General features: G+C 36.1%; 1 protein-coding gene across 3 annotated transcripts in view; it reads right to left on the bottom strand.

Moving 5' to 3' along the window:
- LOC149839771 (uncharacterized) overlaps positions 1-16187 on the bottom strand; it is a 74913-nt gene that overhangs the window by 57360 nt on the left and 1366 nt on the right. For all 3 annotated transcript variants that reach the window (XM_090004223.1, XM_090004222.1, XM_090004224.1), the window contains exon 2: positions 1011-1090. In XM_090004223.1, the coding sequence (XP_089860349.1) occupies positions 1011-1090 (80 nt within the window). The remainder of the gene's footprint in view (positions 1-1010; positions 1091-16187) is intronic.

Here is a 16187-nt window from a genome sequence, read left to right as displayed (position 1 = left end):
ATCGTGAAAAAAGTATCAAAAAAGCTGAAAAACCCATTTAGCATGTTCGCATCTCTCTCTCTCTCTCTCTCTCTATATATATATATATATATATATAGAGAGAGAGAGAGAGAGAGAGGTGGGGACATTGAAATTGAGAGATACTTTAATCTCTACAAACATTGACAAGTCTAAAACAGGCACCACATGAGCATCATGTAAATAGGACTGGCAAATGAGACAGATGCATATCTTCCACTGTCCACTTTAGGCTCCATGCCAACTCGGGCTGGGACTCTCCATCAGCTTGTACTAGTTACCTCATGTTCAGCTAGTTGCAAGCCAGAGCCAAGTCTGAGCTAGCTTATCCATAAGAATTTCACTTCTTCATCTTCACCTTTAGAATTGAGAAAGAAGCTCTGGATAGCGAAGAATCAAATGTGTTATGCCTCCTCTATGACAGCCATACACTCTAACCAACTGTGCTACACACTAATTGTTAATATATATGTGTGCAAATTCTTTACATCATAAAGTTAGACGCCTAGCTTGTAAATCAATACTGAGCTCGTGAAAGAGCAACCACTGTGGAGAGTTGTTAGCGCACTTTGTTTCCCAATCCCGTACATCAAGTTTTATAATTTCACTTGTGCATCTTCATCCCCAAGACATCACAGGCAGCAACACTTAAATGCTTAAGAATAAACAGAAAGTCTAGATACATGCAGCATTTGGCATGAATATATACCCGTGAAAATGCAGAAACAAAACATGATCACTCCAGTAGCATCTAAAATATTAGCCATGTAAGAGGAACGCTATCTTTTAAAATAGAAGCATACAGGAAGCAGATATCATGTAGAAAGATGGTCTCAATGATTAAACTATGAAGTAAAGTGAAGCAGGCAAGGGGTAGGGAGGGAAGGGTTGCGGTTTGTGGTGTGGGGTTCAACCTCATTAAGAACGCATGATACTGGAAATACACAACTCTTAGAGGAAACAAGATTCGTGTAACATTTCAAAAGCATTACCTACGATCCCTTTCTGAAAGAGCATGCTCTAATAGCACAGTGTAGGCCATGTCCATAGTTGAATTTGTGGCTAAATAATCCTGCCAACAGTAGCAGATTAAGAATTGTATAATCACAAACAGTAGCATGCTAAAAACATTTGATCAAAATTACATAACAAAAAGCAAAATAATTACATATATCCAACAAGATAATTTTGCTGTTCCTGTCCTTTGTTCAAAATTACAAACAGCACAAAAACACTGAAGGTAGAAATTTTATTCTGAAATGCAACTAAAATAATTTCCAGAGTAAGAAATCTTCAGGATTTTTTTTGGCTGTTGATGAAGCCTGGAATTGGTTTCCCACATAGATAACTTTCCTTTCACAAAATCAATTTCTAACAACAAGGCTTTGGCAACAAAACTCATCTGACCTCTAACATAAACCAACACCTTGAGAGTTCAGACTCGGTCCAGGTCGGTCGAGCTGCTTGCACAGATAAAGTCTCATACGCAAGTGAACCAAATCAGTTCCAACAGCCATTTACATCTACTCCTAGTCGCTAGTGAATACAGCCTAATTTGACAGTCACTTACAGATACAGCAAACTTCCAAACAAAGTTAAATAGAGTCTAACTCATAATTTCTGAAAGATCAGAAACCCACAAAAGGAGCTCTGTCCAAGCAAACCAAATTCCCATAGGCTCTCGGATGACCATACAACGACTTTTATGAAGACTGTTATCATTAAACTCCTCATAGTCCCCATTCTTTCCCATTCTCTTCCTACTGATAGTCCTTTTTTCTCCTCCTCTTTGACATCCTCTTCATAATCACTAAGATAGGATATCTCTATGCTGGTAAGAAAGAGCCATTGGCATGATAATGTTATTAGAATATGGATCAGATATGGATCCAATACACAATCCATATCCGATACAGCTTCTTATACATGTATATGTAATATGTATATGTAATATGTTTTTCTTGTAAAGGGCAGTTTTGTCTATGTAAAATTGTTTGTACCCCTATTAATGTTAATGAAGGATTAGTGCAGCATCAAGAAAAGTCATGACTTCCGATTCCCAGGACCTGAGTTCTCTTCTCTCTCCCTCTCCTTCTCCTTCTCTATTCTCGATTTCTGAGATAGTTTTAACATTTCGTTGAAGAATAAAATGTGTTCCAGTTGTCAGGTCTGCAAAACTCATGTACTTCCTTTTCATCAAATAAATAAAAGAACCTCCATGCCTTTTGAGATAATATGTTCTGATGTATGAGGCCCAGCCCCCAATCCTAATCCTTCCTCTTCTGAAAGTAAATATTATGTATCCTTTATTGACAGTTTTTCTTTATTGACAGTTTTACTCGCTTTACCTGGATATTCTTTATGAAACACAAATCTGAGGTTTTTCTCATCTTTCATCGTTTTCATGCCTACGTTAAAACCCAATTCTCTCAAAACATCCAAATTCTCCAATGTGATGGAGGTGGTGAGTATTCCTCCAAAGAATTTTTAGATTTTCTCCAAGATAATGGGATACATCATAGAGTTTCTTTCCCGTACACTCCACAACAAAATGGAATTGATGAACGTAAGCACAGACACATTGTGGAAAGTGCAATGAGTATAATGCATGGTTCTAATGTGCCTATTAGTCTTTCGGCAGAAGCTTTTCATATTGTCACTCATGTGATAAATCGTCTTCATATGCTTATTCTTGAAAATCAGTCTCCCTATTATGGTCGCTTTGGTGACCATCCTGATTATTATGAGTTACGAGTTTTTGGATGCACATGTTATGTTTACATTGATAGATCTATGAGAACTAGATTTCAGAACAAAGCCTCTATATGCTAGTTTGTACGCTATGCAGATCAACACATGGGTTACAGGTGTTATGATCCTGCCAATAGAAAGATCAGAATTTCCAGAAATGTTATTTTTGATGAAAATAGTTTTTTGGAAAATAAAGCAGATCACAATCGTGATCATATTGACACCAATGATAATTGGTATGATCCATGGCTCAGTGCTGAACTTATTTCACAAGCTGGAGATTATACTACTTTGACTCCTGAAAGCACAAATGATGAGACGGTTTCAGATGAGGCATCGAAGACAGAATGTATGAGATACAATGGAAATGTCTATACCAGAAGACTCAAAGAGCGAACAGATGTGCCGTCTGGAAAACATGTGGCATTGTCCAATGACAAAGAGGCACTAAGAAGATCAGGCAGGATAAGGCATCTCATTGAAAAGTGGGTGAGTTGTGATAATTTTTCAATGGATTTTCAGGTTTTTCTATCCAAGATTTTTCCACGAAGAACCACTTGGTTTTTGTCAAGCCATTCACTTTAAGAAATGGATTGAAGCGATGAATGAGGAAATCGAGGCACTCCATGAGTGCCAAACATGGGAGATAGTTGGACGTTTTCCAGATAAAAATGTTGTCAGATGGTAGCATTGAACGTTACAATGCATGTCTTGTTGCCAAAGGTTTTACTCAAGAATACGGTCAAGATTATGAGAAAACTTTTAGCCCAGTGGTGAAAATGGAAACTATTCGTATTATTCTTGGCCTAGCAATTGAACATGGGTGGACCTTTAGTCAGCTTGATGTTAAAAATGCATTCTGCATGGGGATTTAAAAGAAGAGGTCTACATAAAGCAGCCTCAAGGTTATGCAGAGGGAGATCCAAAGGAATATGTATGCAAATTAACCAGAGCATTGTATGGCTTAAAGCAAGCCTCCAGATCATGGTTTGAAAGTTTCTCCTTAGAAATTCAAAACCACGGTTTCATCCGTTTCCCAACTAGATCATTCTCTATTCATATACAAGGATGATACCACTATAGTTTTCTTACTTATATATGTTGATGATATTGTGATCACTGGCAATGCTTCAGACCATATTCAGCAAATTAAGGTGCTTCTAAGTATGCGGTTCAAGATGAAAGACCTTGGGGAACTGAGATATTTCCTTGGTGTAGAGGTGGACAGGCAGGATGGAAAAATGTCATTAACCCAACACAAATACACTCTTGATCTTCTAGCCAAAGCAGGAATGACAGATTGCAAACCTCTGCCTACACCCAGTGTTGTCAATCAAAAGCTCGGCATTTGTGATGGTGAGTTGTACCATGATGCAAGCAAGTACCGCAGTATAGTGGGCATGTTCCAGTACCTCACTTTTACCAGACCAGACATCGTATACTCTATAAATCAAGTATCTCAGTTCATGCATGAACCGAAAACTGGTCACATGGATGCCGTCAAACGTATTCTTCGTTATCTAAAAGGCACGGTGGGTGATGGACTCACATATGTTCAGTCTTCATGGGGGACACCAAAACATGATATATTGGCATACACAAATGCAGACTGGGCAAGGGACTCAGATGAAAGGAGATCAGTTTCAGGTTACTGTGTTTTTATTGGAAAAAATCTTGTCTCGTGGAGTAGCAGAAAACAGAAGACTGTAGCAAGATCTAGCACAGAGGCAGAGTATAGATCTATGGCAGCTGATACAGCTGAAGTGACCTAGATTAGGCATCTACTTACAGAAATGGGAGAGAATGTCTCAAGTTCGACTCTTATGTGTGATAATAGAAGTGCCATACAAATTGCGATCAATCATGTTCATCACAATCGAACTAAGCATATTGAGATCAACCAACATTTCATCAGACAAAAGATAGCAGACAAAGAGATTGAACCAGTTTATATGTCTTCACAAGACCAAGTCGTTGATGCGTTCACAAAAGGTCTCACGAGTAACCGTTTCTGGTATCTAAAGAACAAGTTGCACATGGTTTACTCCCATGCACAACTTGAGGGAGGGTATTAAAATATGGATTGGATATGGATCCAATAGAGAATCCATATCTGATACAGCTTCTTATACATGTATATGTAATATGTACATAATATGTTTTTCTCATAAAGGGCAGTTTTGTCCATGTAAAATTGTTTGTAACCCTATTAATGTTAATGAAGGATTAGTGCAACATCAAGAAAAGTCGTGACTGCTGATTTCCAGCAAGGACCCGAGTTCTCTCCTCTCCTTCTCCTTTCTCGATTTTTGAGGTAGTTTTAACAAATGTCTTGCTAGGTGCTACCTTTCCAAACTAATCCACAGCCTATCACTTGACAGTTCAAGGGACAGAACTCCAAATCATATCCTTGGGATCAGCTCAACTCAAAGATAAATAACAACAAAATGATGCCACACAGAAGGCACCTGGCTTGTCATATCTCCTACAGAAAGTCTCCCACATTTCTAGCTCAGCAGCTCAATAGAGTTTCCAACAACTTGCTAATTTTAGGTTCGCAGAAATCCCTTCTAAATTGGGTAATCTAGCTCTCCACCAGGTTCCAGCAGTTCCTCACAAGACTTTTTATCTCTAGCAAGGATAAACAAAACAAACTGGGAAATCAATGGCCAGCCCCCCCCCCCCCCCCCCCGCATCTACCTTGTCTGTCCAGAACTTCAACTTGAAACTATTAACTACTTTGACAACTGAAGTAAAATCCTGAAATACATTCAACTAATCTCTCCAGATAATTGATCCTTGCTTCCATTTGTTCTGTAAGCATCAATCCTAAAGAGTGATAATAACACCCAATTTTGCCTTTACAAGCCTAGTGCATGATCTATTTGCCTTGAGCTCAGGTTGATTTACCCACTAATCCCTTAGTAAGGATAGCCTCTTCATTCTCGGGTCAGGGACCTTACGAGTTGATGACAACTACCCTATAGTACCTTACAACCACAACAACTATTCCACCAATGCCTTATGAAGTTGCAGCAGCTTCCTAATGCCCAAACCACTGCAGTCCAATGATAAGGTGACCAGATCCCAACTGAGATTACTAGTGGTGCTGACTCATACAGTTGATGCCATCCCATAGGAATCTGCACATTGTTTTTCTAATTATATGACACTAGCATAAATCCTAAAAATAGCCATCATATACACTAGAAAGTGTTAGAATATGGGTTGTATAATATATATAGGGCTGTTTTTAGTTTGTAATATGTCTGTCCTTGACAATATAACAGCAATATAGCTGTTAGAGCTCCCAACGGCTAGAAGTTAGATTTCTAGCCATTGGGGAGCCCCAACAACTAATATTGTGGGGAGCCTCTCACTCTCCTTTAGTATATAAATATGGGGATTAGTCCCCTTGTAAAGGTAGGCATTTTTTTTTGCATTTGACACACAATAAAGGCTATTTTTTTATTGTGTTCAGTTTCTCTAAGCCCATAAGTGGCTGGTGTGCTTGTATTTTTTGCCCCTTTGTGTAGGTGTGTATGTGCCTCTTGTTTAAGGTGTGTGAAAAGTTCGTGATTTCATTACATGGTATCAGAGCCATTGCAATCTTAATCGTGGTAAAGTGTGCTTGTGTGGACGTGAGATCGTGCATCGTATGATTGTGGACTCGTGGTGCCCAAAAGTATTCTGCTTCCATATCTTCTTCCTTTTTATTTCTTTCTTTTTCTCTCCTTTGTTTCTTGTATCTATGGAGGATAAACAAAGGACACAAACTATATGATGCGGGCATCCATACCCGTAAGACTTAATGACACAAACTATATGATGCGGGCATCCACAGTGAAGCACAAGATTTGGAAAAAGGATTTATGGGATTTGGTAGATGGATCTGAGAAAGAATCAAAGCTCATGCTTTCAACGAGTGAAAAATGGTAAAAAAGTTGCACTTCAAGGAAATGAGATGAACAAAGCCATTGCCGATTATGAAAAGAGATGGAAGGAGTGGAGGGTGAGTCATTCCAAAATCATGGGATGGCTCATTAATAAGTTTGAAATAAAAAGATGTTCTAGCTTAGCAAAGTTTGAATTTGCTAGTGATGCTTGAAAATATCTCAAAGATATGTATTCTCTAAGGGATGTAGCTCATATATGTAATCTCCAAAAAAAAATAAAGATTTATGACCCAAGGAGATATGAGCATAAGAGAATATTACAATGCTCATTTTCTCTTTTGGGATGAAATTGCTCTTTTAGAGCCTAAGTGGCATTGTCCACTTGAGAGAGCTTCGAGAAAAACAAATCAACTCGGAACATTTCTACCATCTCATAAATGGGCTTAGGCCCGAATTTGAAGGGACCAAATCGGCCCTTCTTCATAGAGGTGGTGTTCCTTTCATAGAAGAAACCTTAAAAGAATTAACTATGGAAGATAATAGATTAAAGAAATCCTCTCCTAGCAAAGATGAAGGATCGGTGCTTGCTATGTCAAGACCCGGAAATCATACCAAAGCATATAGGCTTCCTCCCTTTGAAAAAAGCCAAAATGACTATGGGAATAACTCAAATGACTATGAAAAAAATTCACGTGATTACGAATAAAAAAATATGATAAGATAATATGCCACTTCTGCAAAGAGTCGGATCACATCAAACCATCTTTCCCAAAAAGGATAAATGAAAAGAAAGCGGCCTCTATGGGATCATTAAGTGAAAGAGGTGGTATAGATGAAGGCTCCAAGATTGTTTCATTTGTTCAACTCATGAAAATCCTTCAACTACTAATCAAAGGCCAAGTTTTCTCACTCTCCGGTGCAGCTGCATCAACATGCGTGGACCTCGGTAAGAACTCTTGGATTCTTGATTTCGGTGCCTTTTTGCATATGACTCCCAATGAATTCATACTATCCAAATGTCGTATTAACTCTAATGATTCTTATGTTTTAACCGTCAATGGAACATCTTTAAAAATTAAAAGCTTAGGTACTTTACAAAATTCTTCTAAAATTAATCAAAAAAAAATTATACCAAATATTATAGTATCTTTTATTTGTTTCTCAAGTTACCGACCATGGATGTAAGGTCAATTTTTCATCTAATGATTGCTTGGTACAGGATCTCCAATCCAAGATGCAGATTTGGTGAGGCCACAGAAGAGGTAACCTCTACAACATGGACAATTTGGAACTATCAAATCAAAAATTTTGCAATTTTGTTTAGAAGAAAAGTATTGAACATTGGCATAGGAGATTAGGACATCCAAGTATATCAAAAATATATTTATTCCCTTTTCTTGAAAATGATTTTATTTGTGAAGATTGTATACTTGAAAAAATGAAGACTTTACCTTTTGAAAATAGTCAATTTATATCTAAAGAACCTTTTGAGTTAATACATTTGGATGTACGGAGACTGGCACCAGTTATGTCTAAAGGAGGAGCATCTTATTATGTGATTTTTTTGGATGATTATAGTAGACACACATGGATTTATTTTCTTAGACATAAATCTGAAGTATTTAAATGTTTTCAAAAATTCCATAATTATGTCAAAAATCAATTCAAAACCTTCATCAAAATCTTTACATCTGATTTTGGAGATAGAATTATTGTCAAAAGATTTTAAAAGTTTTTTTGTTCAACAAGGGATTACCCATCAAAAGTTTTGTCCTTGCACCCCACAACAAAATGGATTGGTCGAAAGAAAGCATCGATACATTATGGAAACCACTAAGACTCTTCTAGTATCCAAAAATATTTCAAAAAAAGTTTTGGGCCGAAGTTGCTCTTACGATGGTTTATTTAATTAATAGAATGCCTTCCACCATTCTTGAAAATACTTCTCGCATTGAAAAACTATTTAAAATCTATCCTGATCATTCAAGATTAAGAACTTTTTGTTGTAAATGTTTTGTTTTTTCTGACAAAAATGATAAGATTTCCGCTAAGGCCATTCCTTGTATTTTCTTAGGATATGCTAAAAACCAAAAAGGGTTTAGGTATTATGATATTGAGAAAGACAAACTTTATATTTCAAGGAATGTAAATTTTCTTAAAAAAAATGGTTTTGGAAAAATTTAGTCTAGGAAACCATGTGAGTATTCATTTTTGTTTGATCTAATGCATGAGCATAATGATGATACAATTGATAACATGAATGAAAGTAATGATATTCACGATATGCATGAGAGTATCAATGGTAAAACTCATGATGCACAAGAAGGAGATATGACTATTGTTGAACCTATCAGTGAACTTCAAATATACTCTTGTTATACACAAGGCCAACCACCATGTGCATTAAAAAGGCATATCTAAAGTCAAGACATAGATCAATATAGTGTTATGATCAATGAGAATATCCCAAGCACCTAGTAGGTTTGTATTTGATGAGTTGTTGGAACCTCACTATAGAGTCTGCCTTATGACCATACACTCCTATATAGAACCCTCTTTCTATAATGAGGCTAAAAATCATCATGAATGAATTGTAGCCATGAATAATAAATTAAAAGCCTTAGAAAAAGACAAGACTTGGGAGATTCAATAATTACCTATAAGAAGAAAATCATAAGATATAGATGGGTCTTTAAAGTTAAAACCAAAAGTGATAAAACATTAGAAAGATACAAAGCTAGGCTAGTCGCCAAAGGGTATAGTCAAGAATATGGGATATACTATGAGAAAACATTTGCCCCATTAGCTAGGATGATCACATGTTTGAACTCTCATCACAATCTCATCTATTAGAAAATGACATATCTTTCAAATGGATGTTAAAAATGTTTTTTAAATGAAACCCTTAGTGAAGTCTATATGGAACCTTCACCCAAGTGGTTTAACACATGGAAAAGTTCTTTGTTTACGAAAGGCTCGATATGGTTTGAAAGAAGCTCCTAAGGCTTGGTATGATCGTTTTAGTAATGTGATGGTTCAACTAGGATTTAGATGTTATTATACTAATACTGCCTAGTTTATTTAAGTCCGTCGGATGCAGGTATAGTTATTTTGCTCCTCTATAAGGATGATATGATTATAATACGAGGTGATAAACGGGGAGTTAGTCATATCAAGAATGTTATCAAAAAAACTTTGATATAACAAATCTTGGCTTTCTTTGATATTTTCTTGGGATAGAATTTGCTTACTCACCCCAAGGGTATTTTTGTCTCAAACTAAGTATGCAACCAAGATAATTGAAAGGTCAGGTCTTACGGATGAAAAAAGAGTGAACACGTCAGAGGTCATCAATTCAAAGATGAAGAAAGATGATGGAGAACCTCTGACAGATCTAACTCCACATCGCCAAATGATTGGTGCCTCAACTTATCTTTCTATTACTCATCCAGATATTGCTCATGTTATTCATACTGCTAGTCAATTTCAGCATTCTCTAGCTAGAGTACATATGAGTGATGTAATGTGGATAGTTAGATATGTTAAAAATACTATCTATCATGGTTTATTTTTATCATCTTCATCCCCATTAGATGTTATTGCATATACTATATACTGACTCTGATTTGGGAGGAGATGTAAATGATTGTTGTTCAACCACGGGTTTCTATATTTTTTTTTGTAGGTGATTCCTTAATATCTTGGAGATGCAAGAAACAACAGAAGGTATCACTATCTTCCACAAAAGTCGAGTATCGTGCAATAGCCACTACGACTTCTGAATTAATGTGGTTGCGACAGTTACTCAAAGACTTGAGGGTTTTCATATCTACATCCTCGAGATTATGTTGTGATAACAAGCACGCCGTCTATATCGCGAGCAAGCATACATTTCATGAGCGAACGAAGCATATCAAAATGGATTGTCATTATGTCCATGAAGAGTTTCTGAAGAAAACTTTTACTCTACCATATGTGTATTGGCGGACTTATTCACTAAGGCGCTAGCATCTCCTAGATTCCACTTTCTTCTTAGAAAACTCTCGGTTGTCATTCCAGGGGGGTGTTAGAATATGGGTTGTATAATATATATAATTATATAGGGTTGTTTTTAGTTCGTAATATGTTATATTGTCAATAGCTAGATTTCTACCCATTGGGGAGTCCCAACAGCTATATTGTGGGGAGACTCTTACTCCCCTTTAGTCTATAAATATGGGGATTAGTCCTCTTGTAAAGGTATGCATTTTTTTGTGCATTTGACACCCAATAAAGGCTTTACTTGTGTTCAATTTCTCTCAGCCCATAAGTGGCTGGTGTGCTTGTGTTTTTTGCCCCTTTGTGTGGGTGTGTATGTGCCTCTTGTTTGAGGTATGTGAAAAGTTCGTGATTTCATTACAGAAAGGAGTCTTGACATGCTTGCCCAATGTGATGCAGCCCACAAGAGAGCTATATCTAGTTGTCGAGGATTGTATCCATCTGAACACATGTTCTACAACATTTTCCACAGCTACATTATGAGACTCCTTAATGAGGAACATACTTAAGTACATGATTTGAAGTTTGTCATTGTTGGAAGTCAAAGACAAATCTTCACAACTTGAGAAATACTCAACTCAACGTTGAAAAGCAAGAGAGCACCTTTCTCTTCATTTATCCTTAGCCCAGAAAAGGCCTTAAGGATGAGCCAAGTCTTACTGATTTGTGTCAGCAAGGCCTCATAAAAAAACAGAAAATCGCCAATATATTTGTAGCATCATCAATTAACAATATTAGGTGTCCGAAAGCTAGACAAGAACTCTCATCAATAACCTTTTGCATGAGAGCTGCCCAGCCCTCTGTCATCAAATAAAAAAGAAGCAACTATGAAAGGCAATCCTTTTTGTTCGCTTATTTGGTTTGGAAATTAGGAACTCACTTCTTTCAAAAGTGTATCTCCTTTTGAAAATGTAGGAACCATGCAGACAAGGTGGAAGCCTTTTTGTTTCATATGATAAGGGACCAACCCCACTTGGAACCTTGGTTTCCTTGTTATTCAGCTTCTTAGCATGATAGAGAGCATACCTCGAATCATGAGTTCTGGAAATAAGAGAGCTCGGATGGTGTGGCAACACCACCAATGCTGCAAAAAGTGAGACCAACAAGTATAGAAATGCAAGAAAATCTAAACCTTCAACCAAATTAGGAAAATAAACTGAAAAATAAAGCAAAAGTAAAACAAATGGAGAGAGAGAGAGAGGATATGAGGCTTATCTCAGACTTAGGTAGTTCTTTATAAATTGAAGGCAAGTAATGCGTCAATCAGGCAAAACTTCAACTAGGCAGAAGCTCAAAATACATTGGGTCCAAGGATGGACCCAAGCCAGGACCTAGACTGGGGTTTTTGAATGTGATGTGATAGGGTTTTCCAAACAAACACACTAAGTTTTTGAACCTAACACCTTAGTAGATCAAGGTGTTTTCCAACAGTGTAGGTCCCCCTCAAAGGGAAAAGGCCCATTCTTAAAAAGGCAAAAACCCAATAAAATGACATTTTTAATGATAAAAGAAGAACCTTAATAAAAGGACAATCCTTTCATGAAAAATGATGATCCTTTAACCAAAAACCATTTTTATTATTAACGATAAAAGGACAATCATTTACAATAAATGAAGTAGTTTTAACGATAAAATAGATCCTTTAATCACAAGTCAAGGTTTATTAAAGACCATAGTCACAAAAATCAGTCTCGGCTATATCTCAGCAAGATAATTTTTCACGATAATATAGGTTTAGTTTGATAAATCTTGGAAAAAACTCAATAATTAAAAAAAATACAAATATAAAAATAGTATAAATAAGTAAGAAAAATAACATATTTAAATAATAAAATACACATAATAAAAGAAATAAGAAAAACTAAAAAAATATAAAGAAAAGAAATACATAGTTAAGATAAAGAAAAGAAGTAAAAATGGTAAAAGGTAACGCATAACATCGCGATACTAGCATGATATTATCATGATAATATTGTAGCCACTGTCACTGATATCACTGATATTTTGAATATATCATGATATTATCGGCAATTTCAAGGTTGCCGATAATATCGAGAACATATCGTGATATTTTCAAAATATCATCAAATCAAAAATATCACAATATTATTGTGATATTTTTTATATATATTTTTTATTTTAAGTTTGCATTTCCTTTTTTTTGTTTCTTTTATATTTTAAAACCTTTAAAACATGTTTCTTTATATTTTTGAAAGAAAATAATACAAAAATTATTATTTTCATAGGTTTTTTGTTGTTATTTATATTTTTTCAATTTTTTAAAAACTTTCAAAAAATTCTCCGAGAAATACGCTTGCTGAGAAATTACCTTTAACGATACAGGTGACTATGATTGTAACATAAATTTCCGATGTTTTCAAAATATCGCCTATATCTGCGACTATGCTAAAGACAAACTGGGACAACAAGGGGGGCTTAACCAGTGTTATAAATACCATATCATATCATGTATCATAGTATCGCTAGCCCGTATGATATAGTATACCCCTTGAATCATAAAATGCAGTGTATCATACCATCTCGCACCGTATCATTCGATACATGCCATATCATAATTCATAAGATATAGATACTTTTCCACTTTTTTGTTTAATTTTCATAATGTTTAAATCTTAAAACAATAAATCAAGATTTACTAATGATAAATCACACTTATCATTAAAGGTCCGCTTATGGTTGCAACTATTCAAGTTGTTCTGGTCATAGCTTTTGATCCAATTTCAGATTTGGGTGATTCATGTTGCACTGGAAAGCCAATACCTTGTACTTTGATTTGTCTTTAGATGCAAACCTTAAAACCATAGATTTTCACCTAAAAATAAGATTTACCTTCTTTGGGCCCAAAACACCATGTTCAAGGAAAATATTACAAAGATCTGATTATCATGACTATTGGTCAAAATTGAGCTACCTAAATTTTCTGTCACCTGGGTATGGGTGCAGGTGTGGGTATGGATATGGGTACGGAAGATACGACACGGCAATTCCAAAAAATGTGGGTACGGAGGTACGGTATATATATATATATATATATATATATATATATATATATATATATATATATATATTGAACATATAAAGTTATAAACTGAAAATATATTATAAATTAAATACAAACTAGTATGTACAGAGGGTAAAATGGTATGTCTGGGTATCGGAGAGCGTAACATAGGGATACGCGTGTCAACATGGGTACCGAGGGCAAAATGGAGTGTCCGGGTACAAAAGCCTACATTGCTCTAACTTAAATCATTGCTACGTTCACCAGGCCAGCTACCTAGCACCAAAACTCATATTCCGCATGCACTCGAGTAAATGCGCCTAATGAATCAAGGTGAAAGCCTTGGATAGGGATTGAGTAGGGATACCATTCTTATATCTTTTCGAGGTGAAAGAGATGTATCTCTTGGAGAGGTGTGTATCAATCTGAAACCTACCCCACGTCCCCAACGATTCACTTGCAAAGAGACATCACCTCAACTGCTTGCCAATAAATTACTTTCAGCTGCCATGCACAACCAAAAAACTCCAAGCAAACCAAGATTTGATTAAGTTCAAATGATGTACCATAGTCTACTGCAGTTTTTTATCATTGAGTGACCTGCAACATGCATCCTACAATGACCGTGGTATAAGCTATGTCACAAGCACAAGCCACTTAGAGTTCCGCATCTAGGGGACATGACACATGGACATTACATAGGGCACACTATGACATATAAGAGCATTATTTCATAATGTTTAGATTTTAATAGTATTTTCAATAATAAAGAACTTTTATATATTAAAATAACAAGAAATATTTTTATCAATTAGATATAAACAAAACAGTGTCCCTATGTCGTAATTTGCAAACAAAAATGTGTATATTCATGCCTTGTACTCATATCAAGTTTGTGCCTATGTGTGACAGGATATTGAACTGCCGAAAGGTTACCAGCATTTGAACGAGACCATCGGAATTAGTTTCAATTCCATAGGAAAAAGTATCACAAGTGGTGGGCATGCAAGGTGGAAAAACACCAGAAAAATCAAAAATCAAAATGGTAAAAGACATGACCAGTTGTAAAAGGATACATGCACCATTATGGAATTAATTCACACAAAAGTTTACTATGTGGACATATACAATCTCTGATAGTGGCTTAAGCATCAGAAGACATGAAACTTGATGTCAAAAATATTTTTCTAAATGGTCAAACAGAAGAAAAGGTATAAATAAAGTTATCACAATGTGAGATAGATGCCTAGAAAAGTACGTGCATATTAAAGCATGCCATCTAAGCCCTCAAACAAGGCCCTCGAGCTTGGTTTGGCAATTTCAGTATCTGCAGTTAATTCTTAAGATTTCAAACAATGGTGTAATCATTCCAATTTAATTATAAGTGTTTCCAAGAAATGAGCTATCCCTTACTCTATGCAGAACACAAAGTAGTCACTTGGGAGAACTTGGACACTACAAAGGACATCAAGCTCACTTTGATTAAATTGTTCAGGAAGCGGGACTTTAGTAAATTGAAGTACTTTCTTGGCCTCAAAAATGCAACTGAATTTGTTGTTTGCGTTGGTATGATGCTAAAAAATTATAAATCGAATAGAAGCAAATACAAGAAAAAATTTTGAAAAAAGAAAAAAGGATAGATGAAACGCTACTATAGAACCCACAGACTACTATAATTTAGTGATAACTAACATACCCAAACATATTGAAATTTTGCTCGATAAGTTCTAAGGTCAAAATGATAATTTCAGCGAGTTTCAGGGATAGATTTGACCTAAGGGTTATAGTCATCCATACTCTCAACTGAATAATTAATTATATATTATTTATTTTTTAAATATATTTGATAATTAATTTAAAATAGGGATTTAATTAAAGATCTAGTTAGAAGAAAACTAAATCCTAACAACACTCGAAACCAAACAAACCAGACTAGGTCTTTTGGGTTAGATCTGATCCTTATCCAATGTCCAAACCCATTGAATCTCACCCATGGGTCAGCCATGGTTTTCAAAAGGAGAACACTTCTCCCCACCGCACCCTTCTTCCCTAACACCAAGTGGCATCTCCTTTTTGCCACTTTGCCTCACCTCCTTCCCCTCCCTACTCTATAAATACTCTACCCTTCGCCATTTTTTTCTCATTCCAATTCTCTCTCTCTCTCTCTCTCTCTCTCTCTCTCTCTCTCTCTCTCTCTCTCTCTCTCTCTCTCTCTCTCTCTCTCTCTCTCTCTCCACCACTTTTGGTGGTTGCCCCTCTCTCTCTTTCCTAGCCCATTTGCCTCAACCACCACCCTAGGTGGTGGTACTAACCTAGCTAACCCAACCTTGTTGACTTATCTAACCCAGGCACCTAGGTATACATGTCTCCCTTACCTCTTCCTTGAACTAGCTATGCCTAGTCTCCTCCTTCTCCCTAGACCTATCTCAGCTTCCCTCTCAGTTCGGTCTAGGTTTGACCAA

Source organism: Nuphar pumila, chromosome 4 (assembly GCF_984573655.1).
Source record: "Nuphar pumila chromosome 4, dmNupPumi1.hap1.1, whole genome shotgun sequence".
In the NCBI taxonomy this organism is placed as follows: Eukaryota; Viridiplantae; Streptophyta; class Magnoliopsida; order Nymphaeales; family Nymphaeaceae; genus Nuphar; species Nuphar pumila.
Note: the sequence above shows the minus strand (reverse complement) of the source record. Positions and strands in the feature narration are given on the sequence as shown.